Source organism: Hypanus sabinus, unplaced genomic scaffold (assembly GCF_030144855.1).
Source record: "Hypanus sabinus isolate sHypSab1 unplaced genomic scaffold, sHypSab1.hap1 scaffold_162, whole genome shotgun sequence".
Taxonomy (NCBI): Eukaryota; Metazoa; Chordata; class Chondrichthyes; order Myliobatiformes; family Dasyatidae; genus Hypanus; species Hypanus sabinus.
In genome coordinates this window covers 496,661-520,584 of record NW_026779700.1, presented here as the reverse complement: position 1 = coordinate 520,584, position 23,924 = coordinate 496,661, and the positions used below count along the sequence as shown (strand labels likewise).

Sequence of the window (23,924 nt, the reverse complement as noted above, 5' to 3'; positions counted from 1 at the left end):
CAGCTCCTCGACTTTCTGAGAAGTTTGCACAGATTCAGTCTGTCACCTAAAACTTTGACCAACTTCTATTGATGTGTGGTGGAGACTATTTCTGACTGGTTGCATCACAGTCTGGTATGGAAACGCCAATGTCCAAGATCAGAAAAGTAGTGAATACAGCCCAGTCCATCACAGGAAAAGCCCTCCCCACCATTAAACACATCTACAAGCAGCATCCATCATCAAGGACCCCAACATCCAGTCCATGCTGTCTTCTCACTGCTGCCATCAGGAAGGAGGTACAGGAGCCTTAGCTCCCACACTACCCCTCAAACCATCAGGCTCCTGAACCAGTGTGGATAATGTCAATATTTATCTCAGTGTTTCTTAAATACCCGTAATATATCTGAATCTGCCATCACCCCTGGCAGGATGTCCATGCACCCACCACTCTCTGTGTGTGTAAAAAAAAAATAAAGAAAAAACTTGGCTTTGAACATTATGGCCCCTGGTATTTGCCACATCCATCCTGGGGGAGAAATAGCTGGCTGTTCATTCGATCCATTCCTCTTCCCATCCTTCACACCTTTATCAAGTCCCCTCTCATCCTCCTTCACTCCAGTGATAAAAGCCTGAGCACACTCTCGAAAGCTTCCACATCCTTCCCATAATGAGGTGAGCAGAACCACCCAACCCAGTCTGCCCTGACACACATAGGGAGCAGGGAAACATTGTAAAGGCCACGGTGGGGAGGGAGGGAATGGGGAAGAGTGAAGGAGAATGGATGGGAAGGAAGGGAAAGACTGGGGTGGAGGGAAGACCATGGGGAGATGAAGGAGGGTGAGGAGGAGGCATCAGGGGAAGGGAAAGTGGAGGGACACTGGAGGTGGAAAATGGGATTAAGGTCTGGTGTGTGGGATGAAGCGAGGTGATTGCAGGTGGGGTGAGTCATTCCCTTCTTACCCCTCCCTTCTTCTCAGTGTCCCCTCCCCTCTTCCCTTTATGATCTTCACATGCACATTATATGCGACAGGGTCACAGGTCTCTTCATTGTAGGAAGGATGTGGAAGTTTTAGAGAGAGTGCAGAATACATTGACCAGGACAATATCTGGATTTGAGAGCAGGTCTTATGAGGAGAGGTTGAGTGAGTGAAGACTTTTCTCTTTGGAGTGAAGGAGGATGAGAGGTGATTGATGGAGATGTACAAGAAGGTAAGAGCCATAGAACGAGAAGACAGCCAGACTTTTTCCCAGGAAGGAAGTGGCTAATACCAGAGGGTGTAATTTTAAAGTGACTGGAGGAAAGTATAGGGTGGATGTCAGAAGTAAAAGACTTTACATTGAGAGAGAGGTGGGTGTGTGGAAAACCCTGCAAGGGGTGATGGTAGAGACAGATACATTCGGGGCATTTAACAAACTCATAGGTATGTAGATGACAGAAACATGGAGGGTTATATAAAAGGGAAGGGTTAGAGTGAATTCAGAGTAGGTATGCACAACTTTGTATCTGTCTGTACCAGCTCACCTTGCAGCCTGTTCCACACACCCACCACTCTCCACGTAAAGAAGTTTACCTCTGACATCCACCCTATACTTTCCTCCAGTCACTTTAAAATTACACGCCCTGCTATTAGCCACTTCCTCCCTGGGGAAAAGTCTGTCTGTCAACTCGATCTATGCCTCTTACCATCTTGTACATCTCCATCAAGTCACCTCTCATCCTTCTTCACTCCAAAGAGAAAAGCCCTCACTCACTCAGCCTCTCCTCACAAGACCTGCTCTCTACTCCAGACATCATCCTGGTAAATCTATTCTGCAGTCTCTCTAAGTCTTCCACATCCTTCCTACGATGAGGTGACCTGAGACTCTTGGGCTGCCCTGTCACACATAGGGACCATGTGAAGATTGTTGGGGGGAAGAGGGGAGGGGAAATTGAGGAGAATGGGGGGCGGGCCAGAGGGGAATGACTGGAGTGAAGGGAAGTGGGAAAGTGGAGAGGAGGGAGAGTGGTGGGGAGAAAAAGAGGAGTGAGGAGGAGGGAGGAGGAATGAAGACAAGGGAGGGAGTTTGTAGGTGGGGATGGGAGAGGAGTCTGGGATACAAGATGGGGACTGGAGGGAGGAGGAGTGCTGAGAGGGAGCTGTAGACAGTTGTGGGGGTGGTGGGGGGAGAGACAATGTACGTTGGACAGTCCACAGCTCAGGAATTGGTGGTGGGGATCGTCAAAGGGAATTCTGATCCCCGTTGTCAGTCCCAGAATTTCATCCCAACTCCGAATGACGGGAGTCACCCGTAGTGATGAAGATTTTAGGTGAGATTCAGTGGTGGCAGAGAGGTACGATGTTCTGGTGATTTTCTTTCTCCCATGTCTCCTTTCCTTTATCCTAGACCTGGGTATTTCTCCAAGGGAACAGGCCAAAGGGTCATCAACTGGAGGGACCACCCAGGAACCATCCTCTGTCCCATCGGGAGACACGTCCTCAGGTAGAAAAGCATGTGACTGGAAGAGGTGGGTGGGTGGGGGGTTCATTCCACAACTCTGTGGTCGACAGGCTCTCGTGAGCTGATTCAGTGGTTATCTGTGTTTCTCAGTGGGATGTGAACGATGGAGTCCGTTCTATCCCCACTGACAATCCCAGGAGTACATGAGCTCTCCAGAAAGGGTGATTCACTCATCGGGAATGACCTGCCTTGGATGGAGGCCGGTCTGGAAGATGTGGAGACGGCTCAGTGACAGAGCAGGGGGGCAGAGACCTGGTGCTCAGGGGTGGGGGAAAAGAAAGTGTCCGGTGGGTGAGGTTTGGAGTGACATTCAGGCAGGATATTTTCTCTATTTGTTTAATTGTTACCGTCACTGTCTTTAAGGTGATTGTACATTCTCCCTGTGACTGTGTCGGTTCCCTCCCACATTACAAAGACGTCTGGGTTAGTAGGTTAATTGGTCACATGGATGGTGGGGCTCATTGGGCCGGTTACTGTGCTGAATCTGCAAATAATTGATGGCCCAGTCCTTCACAGATAAAGCCCTCCCCACCATTGAGCATATCGACATGGAGAATTGTCAGCATTCATCATCAGGACCTCCACCACCCAGGTCATGCTCTCTTCATGTTGTTGCCATCAGGAAGAAGGTACAGGAGCCTCAGGACCCACACCACCAGGGTCAGGAACAGTTATTACCCCTCAGACATCAGGCTCTCGAACCAGGGGGGATAACTTCACTCAACACTCACCACATTACTGAACTGCTCCCATAACCTATGGACTCACTTTCAAGGACTTTTCACCTCATGTTCTTGATATTTATTGTTTATTTACACATTATTTTTATTGGTCTTTTGTATTTGCACATTTTGTTGTCTTTTACTCAATGTTTGCCCACATGGGTGTAATAGGACAGCACAGACTTGTTGGGCCAAAAGGACCCGTTACCCTGCTGTAACTTCCAATAAATGAGTGAATATTTTTAACAAATTTAAAGGAAATTTTAGTTTTCCACTGCACTGTTGCTGCAAAATGACAAATTTCCAGTGATGCCCAATGGTGATTATTATTCTGATTCTGAGGATATATAAAAATGTATAGAAGATTACGAGGTGTACAGATAGTGTCGACTCAGACTGAAAGTAAGATTTATTATCAAAGTACTTCTTTGTCTCTATATACTACCCAGAGATTCATTTTATTGCAGTCATTTACAGGAAAATAAAGAAATCCAACAGAATTTATGAAAAACTATGCAAAAGTAATGACTAACAAACTGCCAATGTGCGAAATAAGGCAAATTATGGAAATAAAATATGAAATAATACTGAGATAATGTGTAGTACATTCCTTGAACATGAGTCTGTAGGTTGTGGAATCAGTTCAGAGTTGATGTGAGTGAAGTTATCCACGCCGGTCAGGCATCTGATGGTTGTGGGTGATAAATGTTCCTGAAGCTAAGAGATTAAAAACACTTCAAGCGGATATTATTTTTGTGCAAGAGACTCATGTACAGAGACAGGATGAAGATTGCTTTTTTTAAATTTGGAACGGACCTTTATATCATTCTTTATCAACAATAAAGTTAGAGGGGTATCTAGTTTTGTTAATTCTAAAATCCCTTTTGTACATTTTAACACTGTTACTGATTCAATTGGAAGATATTTCATTGTCACTCATTTATTATGCATTCAAAAGATAGCTCTGGTGTGTGTTTATGCACCTAATTCAGACAGTTCTGATTCTTTTTAAGAAGCTTTTTTTCTGAGCTACTGAATCTAAATGAATATAAATTGATCCTGTGCTGTGACTTTAACTGTTGCCTAAATCCGGCGATTTTCAGGTCATCAACCAATCCGTCGCTTCCTAATAAAGCGGCAACCAGTATTAACTCTTTTCTTTTAGAATATGGCCTGGTCGATATCTGGAGATATAAACACCCTAATGACAAAGATTATTCTTTTTTCTCACACATTCATCAGAAATATTCAAGAATTAATTATTTTTTTCTAGATACACTGTTGTTATATTCTGTTGACGAGTGTGTGTATGATGTCATTGTGCTGTCAGATCACGCGCCTGTGAATTTAACCCTGAAACTCTCTGATAATTTTTTGAAAATGTCACTATGGAGATTGAATCCCATATTGTTAAAGAATCCAGGTTTTGTTAGTTTTATCAAGGAGCAAATTTGTGTATTTTTTTAACTTAATACAATTCACGGTATGTCAAATTTGGTTATGTAAGATACGGCGAAATCCTTTATTGGGGACAGGTCATTTCATATTCAGCAGATCTAAGAAGGAAAACCAAAGCGGAACTCTCAGTGATTACTAATAAAATTAGAGAGATAGATAAAGCATACTCAGTAAGACCTAGTGAAGACCTATATAAGGAAAGGGTTGAACTCCAAACATAATATGATCTGCTTTTGACCTTCCCCATTGAACAGCAAATTTTTAAATCTAAAAGTCAGTTTTATATAAATGTTGTTATTAATGTAAACTGTTGGTTGGTCAGTTAAAGGCAAATATGGTCAGAAGACAGATTTTGAAAATACGTAGATCAGATAGAACTGAAATATTAGACCTGTATGAAATTAATAAGATATTTATGGATTTCTATTCTAATTATAAATCTGAATTCCCTGATAATACTATTATTATGAATAGATTTTTTGCAAAAAATAAATATACCTGAAGTTTCTACTCAAGATATTAATGTACTAGATGCACCTATTAAACAAGAGGAAATAGCCAAGGCTATATCCTCTATGTAATTAGCGAAAGCACTGGGATATGCAGTGGAATTTTATAAGACCTTTAATGAAATGCTTACATCACATCTTTGTCAAACTTTCACTGATTGTATATCTTATGGGAATCTTCTGAAAACTTTTTACGAGGCATCAATTTCATTGATTTCTAAAAAAGGAAAAGATTTTTCTGAATGTTCCTCTTATAGACCAATTTCCCTATTGAATGTGGGTTTTAAAATTCTCTCTAAGATTTTAGCTAATAGACTTGAGAATTTTTGCCCACTGTTATCTGAAATGATCAAACTGGATTTATTAAAACTAGGTATTCATGTTTTAATATTCGATGACTGTTTAATATTATTCATTCTCCCTTAGTCAAATAATCTGAATGTTGTTTCTCTTGGTGCAGAGAAAGCTTTTGACAGGGTGAAATGGCCTTATTTGTTTCAGGTTTTGGAGAGCTTTAACTTTGGACTGGGATTTATGTCCTGGATTAAAACTGATTTATCAAGCCCCAATGGTTGCAGTTATAACTAACAGTCAAAAATCTCCTTATTTTAGATTATATAGAGGAAATTGTCAGGGTTTCCCTCTTAGTCCTTTATTCTTTAATTTGGTTTTAGAAACACTTGTTATTGCTCTTAGGGATTCTAACTCTGTTCAGGGTATTAAGAGAGGGGATAAATTACATAAGGTTTTGTTATATGCAGATGATTTATTTCAGACCCTAGGAAATCTATTCCCTCTCTGATATCCATATTTACTGAATTCAGTATTTTCTCTGGATATAAAATAAATGTAGATAAAAGTGAATTATTTCCTTTTAATAATTATTCTGATTTTTATGATCAAATAACTTTTAATATTGCTAAAAATTACTTTACCTATCTTGGTATTAAAATTACTAAAAATTTTAATGATTTAAATATAATTTTCTTCTTCTAATTGAATATACAAAACTAATGCTTTCTAAATGGTCACCTATGACGATGTCATTAATTGGTTAATAAATGCTAAAAAATGGTAATTTTACCAAAATTTCTATATACGTTTCAAGCTTTTCCATCCTTTGTCCCGAAAACTTTCTTTGATCCTGTCATATATCTGGAATAATAAGCGTTCTAGATTGAGTGAACCTTTACTGCAAAAATCAAAAAAAGATGGAGGATTGGTGTTACTAAACATTAGATTTTACTATTGGGCAATTAATATTCGTTGTATTACTTTTTGGATTTACGGTATAGATAATCAAGATTGTCCTTCATGGTTTGACTTGGAGGAGAGCTCAGTAAGGGGGTTTTCTTTGGCTTCCTTACTGGGAGCTCCTCTTTTTTTGTTTTCTAGGATTGATAGACAAGCTCGTAATCCTATTGTTAGACATACATGAAATATTTGGTATCAGTTTTGCAGATTTTTTGATTGGAATAACTTTGTTCTCTCTAGTAATATTCATCTTAACTAGTTTTTTTAAACCATCAATTCTAGATGAGGCCTTTTTAATATGGAAAACTAAGAGAATAAAAACTTTTTTAGATTTGTTTTTAGAGAATTGTTCAATGTCTTTTTCACAGCTTGTGGATAAATATGATATATCTAACAGAAAATGTTTTAGATATTTACAAGTTAGGAATTTTCTACGAGATTTATGACCAAATTATCTATTTGCTCATTTACCAAATATGATATATGTTATTTTTCAGCTTAAACCACCTCATAAAAGATTGGTAGTCATTATATATAAAATGGCTTATGAATTTACGAATGATGTCTAATGATAAGGTTAAATGTGCTTGGGAACTGGAACTTCAGGAGTCACTTTCAGATGGTCAATGGAACAAAATTTATCATTTAGTTAACAATTTATCTATCTGTGCCTGTCACTCCTTCATTCAGTTCAAGGTAGTGCACAGGGTGCATATGTCAAAAGCTAAACTAGCACATATTTTTTCTAATATAAATCCCACCTGTGATAGATGTAATGCTGAGGTGGGTACCGTAACTCATATGTTTCGGTCTTGTATAAAGTTAAATAATGTTTGGAGAGATGTTTTTAGAACGTTATCCAAAGTCATAGGTTTGGACCTGCAATGTAATCCACTTACGTCACTCCGAAGGAAGCAGAAAATGTTTCTGCATCCGCTCAACGTATTATAGCTTTTTCAACTTTCTTGGCTAGGAGAGCTCTTCGGTTGTATTGGAAAGATCCTAATCCACCTACTATTTTTTTGGCTCTCCTCCATTATGTCATGTTTAAGCCTGGAGAAAATTAGAAGTCGGACGTTTGATACATCTTTTGAATTTGACCAAACCTGGTGACCTTTCATTCAATATTTTCATATGATTTTAATGTTCTTCTTTTTTACTTTTTTCTGTTTTTTAGTTAATCTTTTTTCTTCTTCTGCGTGATGTTTCAGATTTGACCGGAAAGATTTTTCACTTTTTTTTGTAATTAGATCCTGAAATGGACTGCCCAGTCTCCTTTTTTTTTGTTTTATGTTAGTTTAGTGGGTTTATTTCTTCATAATAATAGAAATGTTTTAGTCTTTTTTTTAATTGTTAAGAGGAGTTGTGGTTCCTTTTATATATTAGCTCAATATTATACTATATATGATTTTAATAGTCTACACTCATTTGTTGTTTGTACTTTTCTTGGAATAGGTATTTGATATAACCACTCCTCTGATTGGTATTTGTCTTTATATATATATTTTTTAAATTCAATAAAAAAAGATTAAAAATAAATGAAAAATGAATGTTCCTGAATCTGGTGGTCTGGTCTGGATTTCTCCTTTATCCCTTTATCTCTTCCACATATCACCTCCCAGCTTCTCATATCAGCCTGCTCATCACCCAGATATCTTCTCACTTGCCTGACTTCAGCTATCACCTACCAGCTTGTTCTCTCCTCACCACCTTATCATGGCTTCTGCCCCCTTCCTTTCCAGTCCTGACGAAGTGTCTTGGCCCAAAACATCGACTCTTTATTATTCTCTAGAGGTGCTGCCTGACCTTCTCAGTTCCTTCAGCATTTTGTGTGCATTGCTCTAGATTTACAGCATCTGAAGAATTTCTCGTCTGTACAAATTATTGTCCCTGTTGTGTTGTTTAATCTCTGCCCATTTCCCATCTCTCTGTTACTTTGTTGCAGACCTGGAGACTTCAACATTGGAACAGTCTACAGGATTGTCTACTGGAGAACACACCCAGGAACTGTCCTCTGACCCAGCGGGAGACACATCCTCAGGTACCAAGTCTCATGTCGGTCTGTGTTCATTCAGTCTCTGTCTCTCTGTGAGGTTGAACCTCCCATGGACCAGTTCACCTACCGGATGTACAGTGCATTGTGGGTAGGGGTGTGAATGATGAAGTCTGTGGTTCCTCTCTCCTGTCTGTTGGGTTGGGTTTGGTGAGTCGTGTGGGATGAGGCTCTGTTGGGGTTGGAGTGAGTGGGGTGTGAGGAATGAACAGCGAGGGGTGGAATGAATGAGAATGACACAGGAGGGAGGAGGGATGATGGTTGTGTGAGGGGAGGATGATCACAGAGTGGAAGGGAGGAATGACTGTGAGCAGTTACACGGTGACTGATGAGACATAGAAATGACCAGATTGGGATTTGAGTAATTCAGTACGTGGACAGAAGGAAATGGGTGAAAACACACTGGAGAGAGGGATGGGGAGATTGGTGGGATGCTAGAGTGGGAGGAATGAGGCGAGTGAAGAGAGAGTGATGACTGTGTGAGAAGCGCTGGGCAGAAAGATCAGTGAGAGTGACGCTCCAACTGGAGGGAAGGAAGGAGAGACTGACGGAGGTGATGCAGACAGAGTGAATGCTGAGAGAGGGGGATGTGAAGAGAGGGATTTGAGAGACAACGGTGGAGGGATTAAAGAGCAAAGGAGAGGGGAGTGTGTGTATTTCAGATTTGACCTGGACTTGAGCCTCCTGTTCCTGACATTGAGTTCCTTCCTTATGTACTGCATATGTTAATTCAAAATGGCGTCTTTGTTCGTTAAAAGTAAATCTGCTTCTTTGTTATGCTAACTAGTGAGAGAGTGTTGTCTTGCAGAGCATTCTCGAAGCTTCTCGCAGCCTGTTTAGGTTTAGAATTGCTGGCCGGGCCTCCGGCACAGAGGTCGGCCCTGTAGATCAGAAGGGTAGGGATAGAAGAAAGAGGACCATATTAATAGGGGACTTGATAGTCAGGGGTTCTGACAGGTGGTTCTGTGGAAGTGATCAGGAGTCCCGGATGGTAATTTGTCTCCCTGGTGCCAGGGTTCGGGACGTTTCTGATCACGGCCAAGATATCCTGAAGTGGGAGGGTGAGGAGCCAGAGGTCGTGGTACATGTAGGTACCAATGACATAGGTAGGAAAGGGGAAGAGGTCCTGAAACGAGAGTATAGGGAGTTAAGAAGGCAGTTAAGAAGAAGGACCGCAAAGGCAGTAATCTCGGGATTACTGCCTGTGCCACGCGACAGTGAGAGTAGAAATGGAATTAGGCGGAGGATGAATGTGTGGCTGTGGGATTGGAGCAGGGTGCAGGGATTCAAGTTTCTGGATCATTGGGACTTCTTCTGGGGCAGGCGTGACCTGTTCAAGAAGGACGGGATACGCTTGAATCCTGGGGAGACCAATATCCTAGCGGGGAGGTTTGCTAGGGCTACAGGGCAGACTTTAAACTAGGAAGATGGGGGGGGGCGGGAATCAATTTGAGGAAACTATGGGAGAGCAGGTTAGTTCACCAGTAGAGCAAGTAAAGAGACAGTGTGAGGGAGGAAAGTCAGGTGATGGAGAAGGGATGCGCTCAGCCCGAAGATGTAGGGGAGATGAAAGAAAAGGATAATAAATTTGAATGCATTGTTAGGGATAAAAAGAGAGGAGGAGGTGGAGAGTAACTTAAAAGTATCTATTTTAATGCTAGGAGCATTGTAAGAAAGGTGGATGAGCTTAAAGCGTGGATTGATACCTGGAATTATGATGTTGTAGCTATTAGTGAAACATGGTTGCAGGAAGGGTGTGATTGGCAACTAAATATTACTGGATTTAGTTGCTTCAGGTGTGATAGAGTAGGAGGGACCAGAGGAGGAGGTGTTGCATTGCTTGTCCGAGAAAATCTTATGGCGGTGCTTTGGAAGGATAGATTAGAGAGCTCCTCTAGGGAGGCTATTTGGGTGGAATTGTGGAATGGGAAAGGTGTAGTAACACTGATAGGAGTGTTTGATAGGCCACCTAATGGGGAGCATGAGTTGGAAGAGCAAATGTGTAAGGAGTTAGCAGATATTTGTAGTAAACACAAGGTGGTGATTGTGGGAGATTTTAATTTTCCACACGTAGACTGGGAAGCTCAATCTGTAAAAGGGCTGGATGGTTTAGAGTTTGTGAAATGTGTGCAGGATAGTTTTTTGCAACAATACATAGAAGTACCAACTAGAGATGGGGCAGTGTTGGATCTCCTGTTAGGGAATGCGATAGGTCAGCTGACAGATGTATGTGTTGGGGAGCACTTCGGGTGCAGTGATCACAATCGCATTAGCTTCAATATAATTATGGAGGGGAGGACAGGACCTAGAGTTGAGATTTTTGATTGGAGAAAGGCTAACTTTGAGGAGATGCGAAGGGATTTAGAGAGAGTGGATTGGGTCAAGTTGTTTTATGGGAAGGATGTAATAGAGAAATGCAGGTCATTTAAGGGTGAAATTATGAGGGTACAGAATCTTTATGTTCCTGTTAGGTTGAAAGGAAAGGTTAAAGGTTTGAAAGCACCATGGTTTTCAAGGGATATTAGAAATTTGGTTCAGAAAAAGAGGGATGTCTACAATAGATATAGGCAGCATGGAGTAAAGGAATTGCTTGAGGAATATAAAGAATCTAAAAGGAATCTTAAGAAAGAGATTAGAAAAGCTAAAAGAAGATACGAGGTTGGTTTGGCAAATAAGGTGAAAGTAAATCCGAAAGGTTTCTACAGTTATATTAAAAGCAAGAAGATAGTGAGGGATAAAATTGGCCCCTTAGAAAATCAGAGTGGTCAGCTATGTGTGGAGCCGAGGGAGATGGGAGAGATTTTGAACGATTTCTTCTCTTCGGTATTCACGAAGGAGAAGGATATTGAATTGTGTAAGGTGTGGGAAACAAGTAAGGAAGTTATGAAACCTATGACAATTAAAGAGGTGGAAGTACTGGCGCTTTTATGAAATTTAAAAGTGGATAAATCTCCGGGTCCTGACAGGATATTCCCCAGGACCTTGAGGGAAGTTTGTGTAGAGATAGCAGGAGCTCTGACGGAGATCTTTAAGATGTCATTAGAAATGGGGATTGTGCCGGAGGATTGGCGTATTGCTCATGTGGTTCCATTGTTTAAAAAGGGTTCTCGAAGTAAGCCTAGCAATTATAGACCTGTCCGTTTGACATCAGTGGTGGGTAAATTAATGGAAAGTATTCTTAGAGATAGTATTAATAATTATCTGGATAGACAGGATCTGATTAGGAGTAGCAAGCATGGATTTGTGCGTGGAAGGTCATGTTTGAAAAACCTTATTGAATTTTTTGAAGAAGTTACGAGGAATGTTGATGAGGGTAAGGCAGTGGATGTAGTCTATATGGACTTCAGCAAAGCCTTTGACAAAGTTCCACATGGAAGGTTAGTTAAGAAGGTTCAGTCGTTAGGTATTAATGCTGGAGTAATAAAATGGATTCAACAGTGGCTCGATGGGAGATGCCAGAGAGTAGTGGTGGATAATTGTTTATCGGGATGGAGGCCGGTGACTAGCGGGGTGGCTCAGGGATCTGTTTTGGGCCCAATGTTGTTTGTAATATACATAAATGATCTGGATGATGAGGTGGTAAATTGGATTAGTAAGAATGCTGATGATACTAAGGTAGGAGGTGTTGTGGATAATGAAGTGGGTTTTCAAAGCTTGCAGGGAGATTTATGCCGGTTAGAAGAATGGGCTGAACGTTGGCAGATGGAGTTTAATGCTGAGAAGTGTGAGGTTCTACATTTTGGCAGGAATAATCCAAATAGAACATACAGGGTAAATGGTAGGGCATTGAGGAATGCAGAGGAACAGAGAGATCAAGGAATAACAGTGCATAGTTCCCTGAAGGTGGAGTCTCATGTAGATAGGGTGGTGAAGAAGGCTTTTGGAACGCTGGCCTTTATAAATCAAAGCATTGAGTACAGAAGTTGGGATGTAATGTTAAAATTGTACAAGGCATTGGTAAGGCCAAATTTAGAATATTGTGTGCAGTTCTGGTCACCGAATTATAGGAAAGATATCAATAAATTAGAGAGAGTGCAGAGACGATTTACTAGGTTGTTACCTGGGTTTCAGCACTTAAGTTACAGAGAAAGGTTGAACAAGTTAGGTCTCTATTCATTGGAGCGTAGAAGGTTGAGGGGGGATTTGATCGAGGTATTTAAAATTTTGAGAGGGATAGATAGAGTTGACGTGAATAGGCTGTTTCCATTGAGTGTAGGGGAGATTCAAATGAGAGGACATGATTTGAGAGTTAGGGGGCAGAAGTTTAAGGGAAACACGAGGGGGTATTTACTCGGAGAGTGATAGCTGTGTGGAATGAGCTTCCTGTAGAAGTAGCAGAGGCCAATTCAGTTGTGTCATTTAAGGTAAAATTGGATAGGTATATGGACAGGAAAGGAGTGGAGGGTTATGGGCTGAGTTGCGGGTAGGTGGGACTAGGTGAGATTAAGAGTTCGGCACGGACTAGGAGGGCCGAGATGGCCTGTTTCCATGCTATGATTGTTATATGGTTATATGGTTATAACGGGGATTGTATTCATTTGTTAACCAGTGGGGTTGGATGTCATTTTTTCCTTGTGGATTTGGGAACTGGGTTTTTGCGGTCTTTTCGAGAGTCGGGAAGAAGATGCCGAAGAAGGTGGACGTGTGCCGCACTGCTCGGTCGACCACCCGGGTGGTCCCAGGTGCGAGGTTGTGGAGGTTGGAGGAGAGCGAAGAGCCGTCGAACGGTTCGATGGTTGATCTCCAATGATGTGCACTAAACTGACTGATACGTTTTGGCGCCTTTTTCTTTATTTTCTTTTCCTTCATATATACTGTATCGTTAGTAATCACTTAGTTCTAGTAAAGTCCTTAAAGTATAATCTATAACTGTATCCGGTGTGAGCTTGATATTGTGTGTGCGACGCTGTGTTAACTTGTTTTCCACAGCATCTGCTTATACGGGAGGCGGGGTTGGCAAGTGGCTGGAATTTTCCCCTTGACATATACCAGCCCATCGCATAAACGTTACATGTAAAACTTGTTTACTACTTTACCCTTCCTTTGTATTTTTTCTTATTGCAGAACCTCTGTCGGACACAACTCAGGAACGCCAGGGATCGGTGACCGGAGAGCCTGGTCCAGGGTTGACCACCAGCCCAGCAGGGTCTTTGAGCTCAGGTACAGATTCCCAGTCAGACACAACTTGGGAAGCCCAGGAAACAACGACAGGAGAGCCTGGTCTGGGTTTGACCAGCAGCCCAGCAGGGTCTCTGAGCTCAGGTATTCATGATGGGGTTTGTGAGGGTCAATGAATAGAATGATCTTTCCCTCCTTTAGTCCTCGATATTCATCTGGGCTTTGTCTGAGAGACGTGTCCAGTCACAGAAATTTTGGGAGGGAGAGGTGGTGAATGGTGACTAGATGGTTTTAGTTTCTTTTCAAATCAGAGATCTCTTTGTCAAATTCTTGTTCCGGTGGCTACCCAATTTAATTCTACTTACCATTCCCTTTTGATATGACTGTCCACAGCCTCCTCTGACTTGATGAGATCAACCCCAGGTTTGAAGAGCAACACCTCATAGTCTGTCAGGGTCAGCACCAACCTGATGGCATGAATATCGATTTCTCTTACATCCAGTAAATTCTTCTCCCTCCCACTTCCCTTTTTTTCCATTCCCATTCTGGCTCTCCTCTCAGCCCTTCCCCTCTCCTCATCTGCCCATCTCCTCCCTCTGGTCCCCCTCCTCCATCTATTTAATCCATTGTCCACTGTCCTGTCTCGTTGGATTTCACCTGCTTCACCTCTTTACCTTTTCCACATATCACCTCCCAGCTTCTGGCATCATCCTGCTCACACACCCAGACATCTTCTCACTGCCTGGCCTCACCTATCACCTGCCAGCTTGTACACTCTCCACCTTCTTATTCGGGCTTCTGCCCCCTTCCTTTCCAGTTCTGAAGAAGTATCTTGGCCCAAAACTTTGACTGTTTATTCTCCTCCAGAGGTGCTGATGGACCTTCAGCATTTTCTGTGCATTGTTCTAGATTCACAGCATCCGGAGATACGCTCGTCTGTACAACTGCTTGACCCCGTTGTCTGCCAATCTCCCGTCTCTCTGTTACTTTGTTCCAGACTTGGAGGCTTCCACATTGGACCAGTCTACAGGATTGTCTACTGGAGAACACACACAGGAACTGTCCTCTGTCCCAGCAGGAGACACATCCTCAGGTACGAAGTCTCATGTCTGTCTGTGTTCATTCAGTCTCTGTCACTCTGTGACTTTGAACCTCCCACGGACCAGTAAACCTACTGGATGTACAGTGCATTGTGGGTAGGGGTGTGAATGATGGAGTCAATGGTTCTGCACTCCTGTCTGTTGGCTTGGGTTTGGTGAGTCGTGAAGGATGAGGCTCTGTTGGGGGTTGGAGAGAGTGGGGTGGGAGGATTGAGTGGAAAGGTGTGGAGTGACTGAGTGATACTGGAGGGAGTGGAGGAGTGATGGAGGTGAGAGGGGAGGTTTGTCACAGAGAGGAAGGGAGGAATGACTGTGAGCAGTTACACGGTGACTGATGAGACATAGAAACGACCGGAGAGGGATTTGAGTAATTCAGTACGTGGGCAGAAGGAAATGGGTGAAAACACACAGGAGAGAGGGATGGAGAGGGAGGTGGGATAGTGGAGTGGGAGGAATGAGGCGAGTGAAGAGAGAGTGATGACTGTGTGAGGAGAGTTGGGCAGAGAGATCAGTGAGAGTGACACTCCAACTGGAGGGAGGGGAGGGGGGACTGACAAAAGAGATGTAGTCGGAGTGAATACTGAGAGGGAGAATTGAAGAGGGGGATTTAAGAGTGAAAGACTGAGGTATTAAAGAGCAATGGAGAGGGGAGGGTGTGTATTTCAGAGGACAGATTTGGACTCTGGTGGGTGTGGGGGAGTAAATTTTACTTACTGGAAGGAGAAATGGATTTTCATACCAATCGGTAGGAGACTACCCATGTAAGGTGTTGCTCCTTCATATTGAGGGTGGCCTCATCTTGACTCAAGTTGCACCGCCACAGCTCTGCAACATCTGTTCACAGGTTGTGGCTTTCCATTCCAAGACATCAGAGATGTCCACCTCATTTAAAGAACGGATTTTTCCCTCCCTCACCCGCAAATCCTCCATTTCACGTACATCTATCTTCCGACCGTCATAATAGTGATTGAGTACTTCTTTTCCTCATCTACCACCCATTAGCCTCCCTCTCCAATAAATTATGCTCTGAAACTTCAGCCATATCCAAAGAGATCAGACCACGAAACATATCTTTACCTTTCCCCCCCCCCCCCACCACCCCTCTGCTTTTCCCTGTGGTCGCTTCTTCAACAATTGCCTTCTCCATTCATCCCTCCCCACTAATCTCCCTCCCAGCACCTACCCCTGCAAGTGGCCTAAGTGCTACCCCTGCCCCGGCACCTCCTCCCTCTCCTCCATTCACGGCCCCAAACAGGTGAGGCAACACATCAACCGTGAATCTGCTGTCTGTTGTGTCCAGTGTTCCCGGTGTGGCCTCCTCTACAATGGTGAGACCTGTCGTAAGCTGGGGGAACAGCTTCTCGAGCACCTCCGCACTATCCATCATAAGCGGGATTTCCTGATGGCCAAACATTTTAATGACTATTCCCATTCCCGTTCCGACATGTTGATCCATGGTCTCCTCTTGTGCCAAGATGAGGCCACCCTCAAGGTCAAGGAGCAACACATTATATTCATTCTCTACCGTCTAACCTGCTGGTATGAATATCGATTTCTCCTTCTGCTGAACAAAATTCCCCCCTCCTCCCCCTACTTCCTCTATTCTCCACTCTGACCTTTTATTTCTTCTCACCCAACTGTTACTTATCCCTGGTTCACATCCTCCTCTCCTTTCTACTATTGTTCACTCTGGTCTCTGATCAGATTCTTTCTTCTCTGGCCCTTGACCTTTTCCACCCACCTGGCTACACCTATCACCTTCCAGCTAACCTCTCTCCCCTACCCCCACCTTTTAATTCAGGCATCTTCCCCCATCCCTCTCAGTCCTGAAGAAGTGTCTTGGGCTGAATCATTGAGTGTTTACGCTTTTACACAGATGTTGCCTGACCTGCTGTGTTTCTCCAGCATTTTGAGTGTTTTGCTTTGGATTTCCAGCCTCTGCAGATTTTCTCGTGTTCATTACAGTAATAAACAAGTGCATCGATAATAAATTTAATCTGAACTTTAATCTTTGATGCATCTCCTTTTGAAATTGTCCTCGATGATGGGGAAGATAGAGCCCATGATGGAGCTGGCTGAGTTTACAACCCTCAGCAGCTTTTTCTGATCCTGTACAGTGGCCCCTCCACACCAGACAGTGATACAACCCGTCAGAATCCTCTCCACGGTACATCTGTAGAAATTTGCTGGAGTCTTTGGCAACCAGGCAAATCTCCTCAATCTCCGAATGAGATATAGCTTCTGGTGTGCCTTTTTCATGATTGTGGCAATGTGTGTTACCCAGAATAAATCTTCAGTAATGTTGATGGAATCTCTCCACCCACCACCTCCCAAACCATTCCAGATTATTTACATCCACTGACCAATTTACATTTATGAAATGTTACTTTGTATCTGTCATAATGAGACGTCCTTTGTTCTCTCACAAAAATTTAACCTTTGATATGTTTCTATCAGAATTGTAATGGTTGCAACACCAATAGACAATTATTCAGAAGATATGGTGTAGGAACGTGTAAATCAGTCCAGCAGCCCCATGACAGTGATTGATCGTGTCTGGGGAGTGTTGTACAATAGATTGTCAAGATGGTATCTGAGGAGTGTTTTAGAATAGATGGTCAAGATGGTGTCTGGGGAGTGTTGTACAATCGATGGTCAAGATGGTGTCTGGGGAGTGTTGTACAATCGATGGTCAGGATGGTGTCTGGCGAGTGTTGTACAATAGATAGTCAAGATTGTGTCTGGGGAGTGTTGTACAATAGATGGTCAAGATGGTGTCTGGGGAGTGTTGTACAATCGATGGTCAAGATGGTGTCTGGGGAATGTTGTACAATAGATGGTCAAGATGGTGTCTGGGGAGTGTTGTACAGTAGATAATCAAGATGGTATCTGGGGACTGTTGTACAATAGACGGTCAATATGTTGTCTGGGGAGTGTTGTACAATAGATGGTCAAGATGGTATCTGGGGAGTGTTGTACAATAGATGGACAAGATGGTGTCTGGGGAGTATTGTACAATAGATGGTCAAGATGGTATCTGGGGAGTGTTGTACAATAGATGGTCAAGATGGTGCCTGGCTGTGCTCTCCATCAAGATAACGTCGCAGATTTAGTTGTTTTTATAAGTTTGTAGAGATGGTATTGGGGAGAGAGTGGGAAGTTAGTCATCAGGTTAGAGTTTAGGGGGAGGTATTTGGAGGAATTAGACGTCAGGCCACCACTCTATGCTGAAGGCCAAAGATCTTCCAGGTGAGAAGGGACATGAGGAGATGAGGCCTTTGGAAGATGTCCTCGATGGTGGGGAGACCAGTGACCATGAGGGAGCAGGTTGAATTTACAACGTTCAGCCTTTTTCAAGCTTGTGCTTTGGTATCTCCATATCAAACAGTGATGTAACCAGTTACAATGTTCTCCACTGTACATCTATAGAAATCTGCTGTGTCCTCAGTTATAATTTATTATTATAAACTGATTATTATTAGATCATTAAAACACATTATTAGAATATTAGAATTACTATGGCAAGAAGTACAGACAGACATTGTTTACCCTTCTTGCTGCCTCAGTAAAGCAGCCAGCGTAATCAAATACCCCACCCTGGACATTCTCTCATCTCCTCTCCCATCGGGCAGTAGATACAGAAGTCTGAAAGCACGTACTACCAGGCTCAAGGACAGCTTCTACCCCTACTGTCATCAGACTCTTGAACAGACATCTTGTACGATAAGAGGATCTGTCCTGGGACCAGTATGTAAGTGTCATTACAAAGAAGGCATGGCAGCTCCTCGACTTTCTGAGAAGTTTGCACAGATTCAGTCTGTCACCTAAAGCTTTGACCAACTTCTATAGATGTGTGGTGGAGAGTATTTCTGACTGGTTGCATGACAGCCTGGTCTGGAAACACCAATGCCCAAGATCAGAACAGTAGTGGATGCAGCCCAGTCCATCACAGGAAAAACCCTCCCCACCATTAAACACATCTACAAGCAGCATCCATCATCAAGGACCCCACCATCCAGTCCATGCTGTCTTCTCACTGCTGCCATCGGGAAGGAGGTACAGGAGCCTTAGCTCCCACACTACCCCTCAAACCATCAGGCTCCTGAACCAGTGTGGATAATGTCAATATTTATCTCAATGTTTCTTAAATACCCCTAATATATCTGACTCCACCATCACCCCTGGCAGAACATCCATGCAGTCACCACTCTCTGTGTGTAAATAAGTTGGAAAAATTTGATTCATATTAGGAAAAATGGTTTAACTACATAACTCCTCATCGGCCTGATTTTATTCTCACAAGTCAATGAAGATGTTGTAAAAAAAAATCACTCCCTACTTTATACGTGGTTTTCTTATTTTGATTGTTCTTTCTCTCCTTTCTCTAAGTATATGCCTTACAGTATTTGTGACAAATATGATTATATGATATATATGTACAGTATCTGAACTTAACCGCACCTAAGGCATTTAAACAAACATTGCTCTGTGACGATACTGATGCCAAGCTGTATGGGTCCTATTGCCCTTCCCTTGGACAACATCGGTGACGTGGACAGGGGAGATTTGCAGTTTGGGTAACTGCTGGTCTTCCATAAAAAAACCATGCCCAGGCTTGTGTCCTGGAGACTTTCCAAGGTGCAAACCCGTGGTCTATCGAGACTAACAGAGGCCTACACACACAGTATCTGAAGTACATCTTATGGAAATATTTGTTTAATGATAAACTTCAATAAAAAATAAATTACTAAAAAAAAACAATCATACTTAGCTTTGAACATTATGGCCCCTGGTATTAGCCACATCCATCCTGGGGGAGAAATAGCTGGCTGTCCATTCAATCCATTCCTCTTCCCATCCTTCACACCTTTATCAAGTCCCCTCTCATCCTCCTTCACTCCAGTGATAAAAGCCTGAGCACACTCTCGAAAGCTTCCACATCCTTCCTATAATGAGGTGAGCAGAACCACCCAACCCAGGCTGCCCTGACACACATGGGGAGCAGGGAAACATTGTAAAGGCCCCGGTGGGGAGAAAGGGAATGGGAAAGAGTGAAGGAGAATGGATGGGAAGGAAGGGAAAGACTGGGGTGGAGGGAAGACCATGGGGAGAGGAAGGAGGGTTGGAAAGAGGCATCAGGGGAAGGGAAAGTGGAAGGAGACTGGAGGTGGGGAATGGGATTAAGGTCTGGTGTGTGGGATGAAGCGAGGTGATTGGAGGCGGGGTGGAGTAATTCCCTTCTTACCCCTCCCTTCTTCTCAGTGTCCCCTCCCCTCTTCCCTTTGGGATTTTCACATGCACATTTATGTATGACGGAGTCACAGGTCACCTCATTGTAGGAAAGATGTGGAAGCTTTAGCGAGAGTGCAGAATACATTTACCAGGACAATATCTGGATTAGAGAACAGGTCTTATGAGGAGAGGTTGAGTGAGTGAAGACTTTTCTCTTTGGAGTGAAGGAGGATGAGAGGTGATTGATGGAGGTGTACAAGAAGGTAAGAGGCACAGATCAAGTAGACAGCCAGACTTTTCCCCAGGGAGGTAGTGGCTATTACCAGGGGGTATAATTTTAAAATGACTGGAGGAAAGTATAGGGTGGATGTCAGAAGTGAAAGTCTTTACATTGAGAGAGAGGTGGGTGTGTGGAAAGCCCTGCAAGGGGTGGTGGTAAAGACAGATACATTCGGGGCATTTAACAAACTCATAGGTAAGTGGATGACAGAAAACTGGAGGGTTATATGAGAGGGAAGGGTTAGAGTGATCTCAGAGTAGGTCTGCATAACATTGTATCTGTCTGTACCAGCTCCCCTTGCAGGGTGTTCCACACACTCACCACTCTCTGTGTAAAGAACTTTACCTCTGACATCCACCCTATACTTTCCTCCAGTCACATAAAATTACATCCCCTGGTATTAGCCACTTCCTCCCTGGGGAAAAGTCTGGCTGTCTAATCGATCTATGCCTCTTACCATCTTGTACATCTCCATCAAGTCACCTCCCATCCTTCTTCACTTCAAAGAGAAAAGCCCTCGCTCACTCAACCTCTCCTCACAAGACCTGCTCTCTAATCCAGACATCGTCCTGGTAAGTCTATTCTGCAGTCTCTCTAAAGCTTCCACATCCTTCCTACAATGAGGTGACCTGAGACTCTTGGGCTGCCCTCTCACGCATAGGGACAATGTGAAGATTGTTGGGGGGAAGAGGGGAGGGGAAATTGAGGAGAATGGGGGGGGATCAGAGGGGAATGACTGGAGTGAAGGGAAGTGGGAGAGTGGTGGGGAGAGGGGAGTGAGGAGGAGGGAGGAGGAATGAAGGGAGATTGTAGGTGGGGATGGGAGAGAAGTCTGGGATACAAGATGGGGACTGGAGGGAGGAGGGGTGCTGAGAGGGAGCTGGAGACAGTTGTGGGGGTGGTGGGGGGGGGAGAGACAATGGACGTTGGACAGTCCACAGCTCAGGAATTGGTGGTGGGGATCATCAAATCGAATGCTGATCCCCGTTGTCAGTCCCAGAATTTCATCCCGACTCCGAATGACAGGAGTCACCCGTAGTGATGAAGATTTTAGGTGAGATTCAGTGGTGGCAGAGAGGTACGATGTTCTGGTGATTTTCTTTCTCCCATGTCTCCATTCCTTTATCCTAGACCTGGGTATTTCTCCAAGGGAACAGGCCAAAGGGTCATCAACTGGAGGGACCACCCAGGAACCATCCTCTGTCCCATTGGGAGACACGTCCTCAGGTAGAAAAATGTGACTATGGAGGGTTGAGGGGAGGGTTCATTCCACAACTCTGTGGACGACAGGCTCTCGTGAGCTGATTCAGTGGTTATCTGTGTCTCTCAGTGGGATGTGAACGATGGAGTCCGTTCTATCCCCACTGACAATCTCAGGAGTACATGAGCTCTCCGGAAAGGGTGATTCACTCATTGGGAATGACCTGCCTTGGACGGAGGCTGGTCTGGAAGACGTGTGGAGACGGCTCAGTGACAGAGCAGGGGGGCTGAGACCTGGTGCTCAGGGGTGGGGGAAATGAAAGTGTCCGGTGGGTGAGGTTTGGAGTGACATTCAGGCAGGACATTTTCACTATTTGTTTAATTGTTACTGCTGCTGTCTGTAAGGAGTTTGTACATTCTCCCTGTGACTGTGTCGGTTTCCTACCACATTACAAAGACGTCTGGGTTAGTAGGTTAATTGGTCACATGGGTGGTGGGGCTCATTGGGCCGGTTACTGTGTTGAATCTCTAAATAATTGATGGCCCAGTCCTTCACAGATAAAGCCCTCCCCACCATTGAGCATATCGACATGGAACATTGTCAGCATTCATCATCAGAACCTCCACTACCCAGGACATGCTCTCTTCATGTGGTTGCCATCAGGAAGAAGGTACAGGAGCCTGAGGACCCACACCACCAGGTTCAGGGACAGTTATTACCCCTCAGACATCAGGCTCTCGAACCAGGGGGGATAACTTCACTCAACACTCACCGCATTACTGAACTGTTTCCACAACCTATGGACTCACTTTCAAGGACTTTTCACCTCATGTTCTTGATATTTATTGTTTATTTACACATTATTTTTATTGTTCTTTAGTATTTGCTCAGTTTGTTGTCTTTTACTCAATGTTTGCCCACATGGGTGTAATAGGACAGCACAGACTTGTTGGTCCAAAAGGACCCATTACCCTGCTGTAACTTCCAATAAATTAGTAAATATTTTTAAGAAATTAAAGGAAATTTTAGTTTTCCACTGCACTGTTTCTGCAAAATGACAAATTTCCAGTGATGCCCAATGGTGATTATTATTCTGATTCTGAGGATATATAAAAATGTATAGAAGATTACGAGGTGTACAGATAGTGTCGACTCACTGAAAGTAAGATTTATTATCAAAGTACTTCTTTGTCTCTATATACTACCCAGAGATTCATTTTATTGCAGTCATTTACAGGAAAATAAAGAAATCCAACAGAATTTATGAAAAACTATACAAAAACAATGACTAACAAACAGCCAATGTGTGAAATAAGGCAAATTATTGAAATAAAATATGAAATAATACTGAGATGATGTGTTGTAGATTCCTTGAACATGAGTCTGTAGGTTGTGGAATCAGTTCAGAGTTGATGTGAGTGAAGTTATCCACGCTGGTCAGGAGTCTGATGGTTGTGGGTGATAAATGTTCCTGAAGCTAAGAGATTAGAAACACTTCATGTGGATATTATATTTGTGCAAGAGACTCATGTACAGAGACAGCTTGAAGATCTCTTTTTTAAATTTGGAAGGGACCTTTATATCATTCTTTATCAACAATAAAGTTAGAGGGGTATCTAGTTTTGTTAATTCTAAAATCCCTTTTGTACACTTTAACACTGTTACTGATTCAATTGGAAGATATTTAATTGTCAACCGTTTATTTGCGTTCAAAAGATAGCTCTGGTGTGTGTTTATGCATCTAATTCAGACAGTTCTGATTTTTTTAAGAAGCTTTTTTTCTGAGCTACTGAATCTAAATGAATATAAATTGATCCTGTGCGGTGACTTTAACTGTTGCCTAAATCCGGCGATTTTCAGGTCATCAACCAATCCGTCGCTTCCTAATAAAGCAGCAAGCTGTATTAACTCTTTTCTTTTAGAATATGGCCTGGTCGATATCTGGAGATATAAACAGCCTAATGACAAAGATTTTTCTTTTTCTCACACGTTCATCAGAAATATTCAAGAATTATTTTTTTTTTCTAGATACACTGTTGTTATATTCTGTTGACGAGTGTGTGTATGATGTCATTGCGCTGTCAGATCATGTGCCTGTGAGTTTAACCCTGGCACTCTCTGATAATTTTTTGAAAATGTCACTATGGAGATTGAATCCCATATTGTTAAAGAATCCAGGTTTTGTTAGTTTTATCAAGGAGCAAATTTCTGTATTTTTTTTAACTTAATACAATTGACGGTATGTCAAATTTGGTTATGTAAGATACGATGAAATCCTTTATTGGACAGGTAATTTCATATTCAGCAGATCTAAGAAGGAAAACCAAAGCGGAACTCTCAGTGATTACTAATAAAATTAGAGAGATAGATAAAGCGTACTCAGTAAGACCTAGTGAAGACCTATATAAGGAAAGGGTTGAACTCCAAACACAACATGATCTGCTTTTGACCTTCCCCATTGAACAGCAAATTTTTAAATCTAAAAGTCAGTTTTATATACATGTTGTTAAATCATG

General features: G+C 42.8%; 1 protein-coding gene across 1 annotated transcript in view; it reads left to right on the top strand.

The window, feature by feature from the left end:
• Positions 1–23,924, top strand: part of LOC132387192 (mucin-5AC-like) — a 109,400-nt gene that overhangs the window by 63,512 nt on the left and 21,964 nt on the right. Inside the window, exons 5-8 of the mRNA XM_059959536.1 lie at positions 8,370–8,465; positions 13,542–13,739; positions 14,593–14,688; positions 21,339–21,434. Coding sequence (XP_059815519.1) covers positions 8,370–8,465; positions 13,542–13,739; positions 14,593–14,688; positions 21,339–21,434 — 486 coding nt within the window. The remainder of the gene's footprint in view (positions 1–8,369; positions 8,466–13,541; positions 13,740–14,592; positions 14,689–21,338; positions 21,435–23,924) is intronic.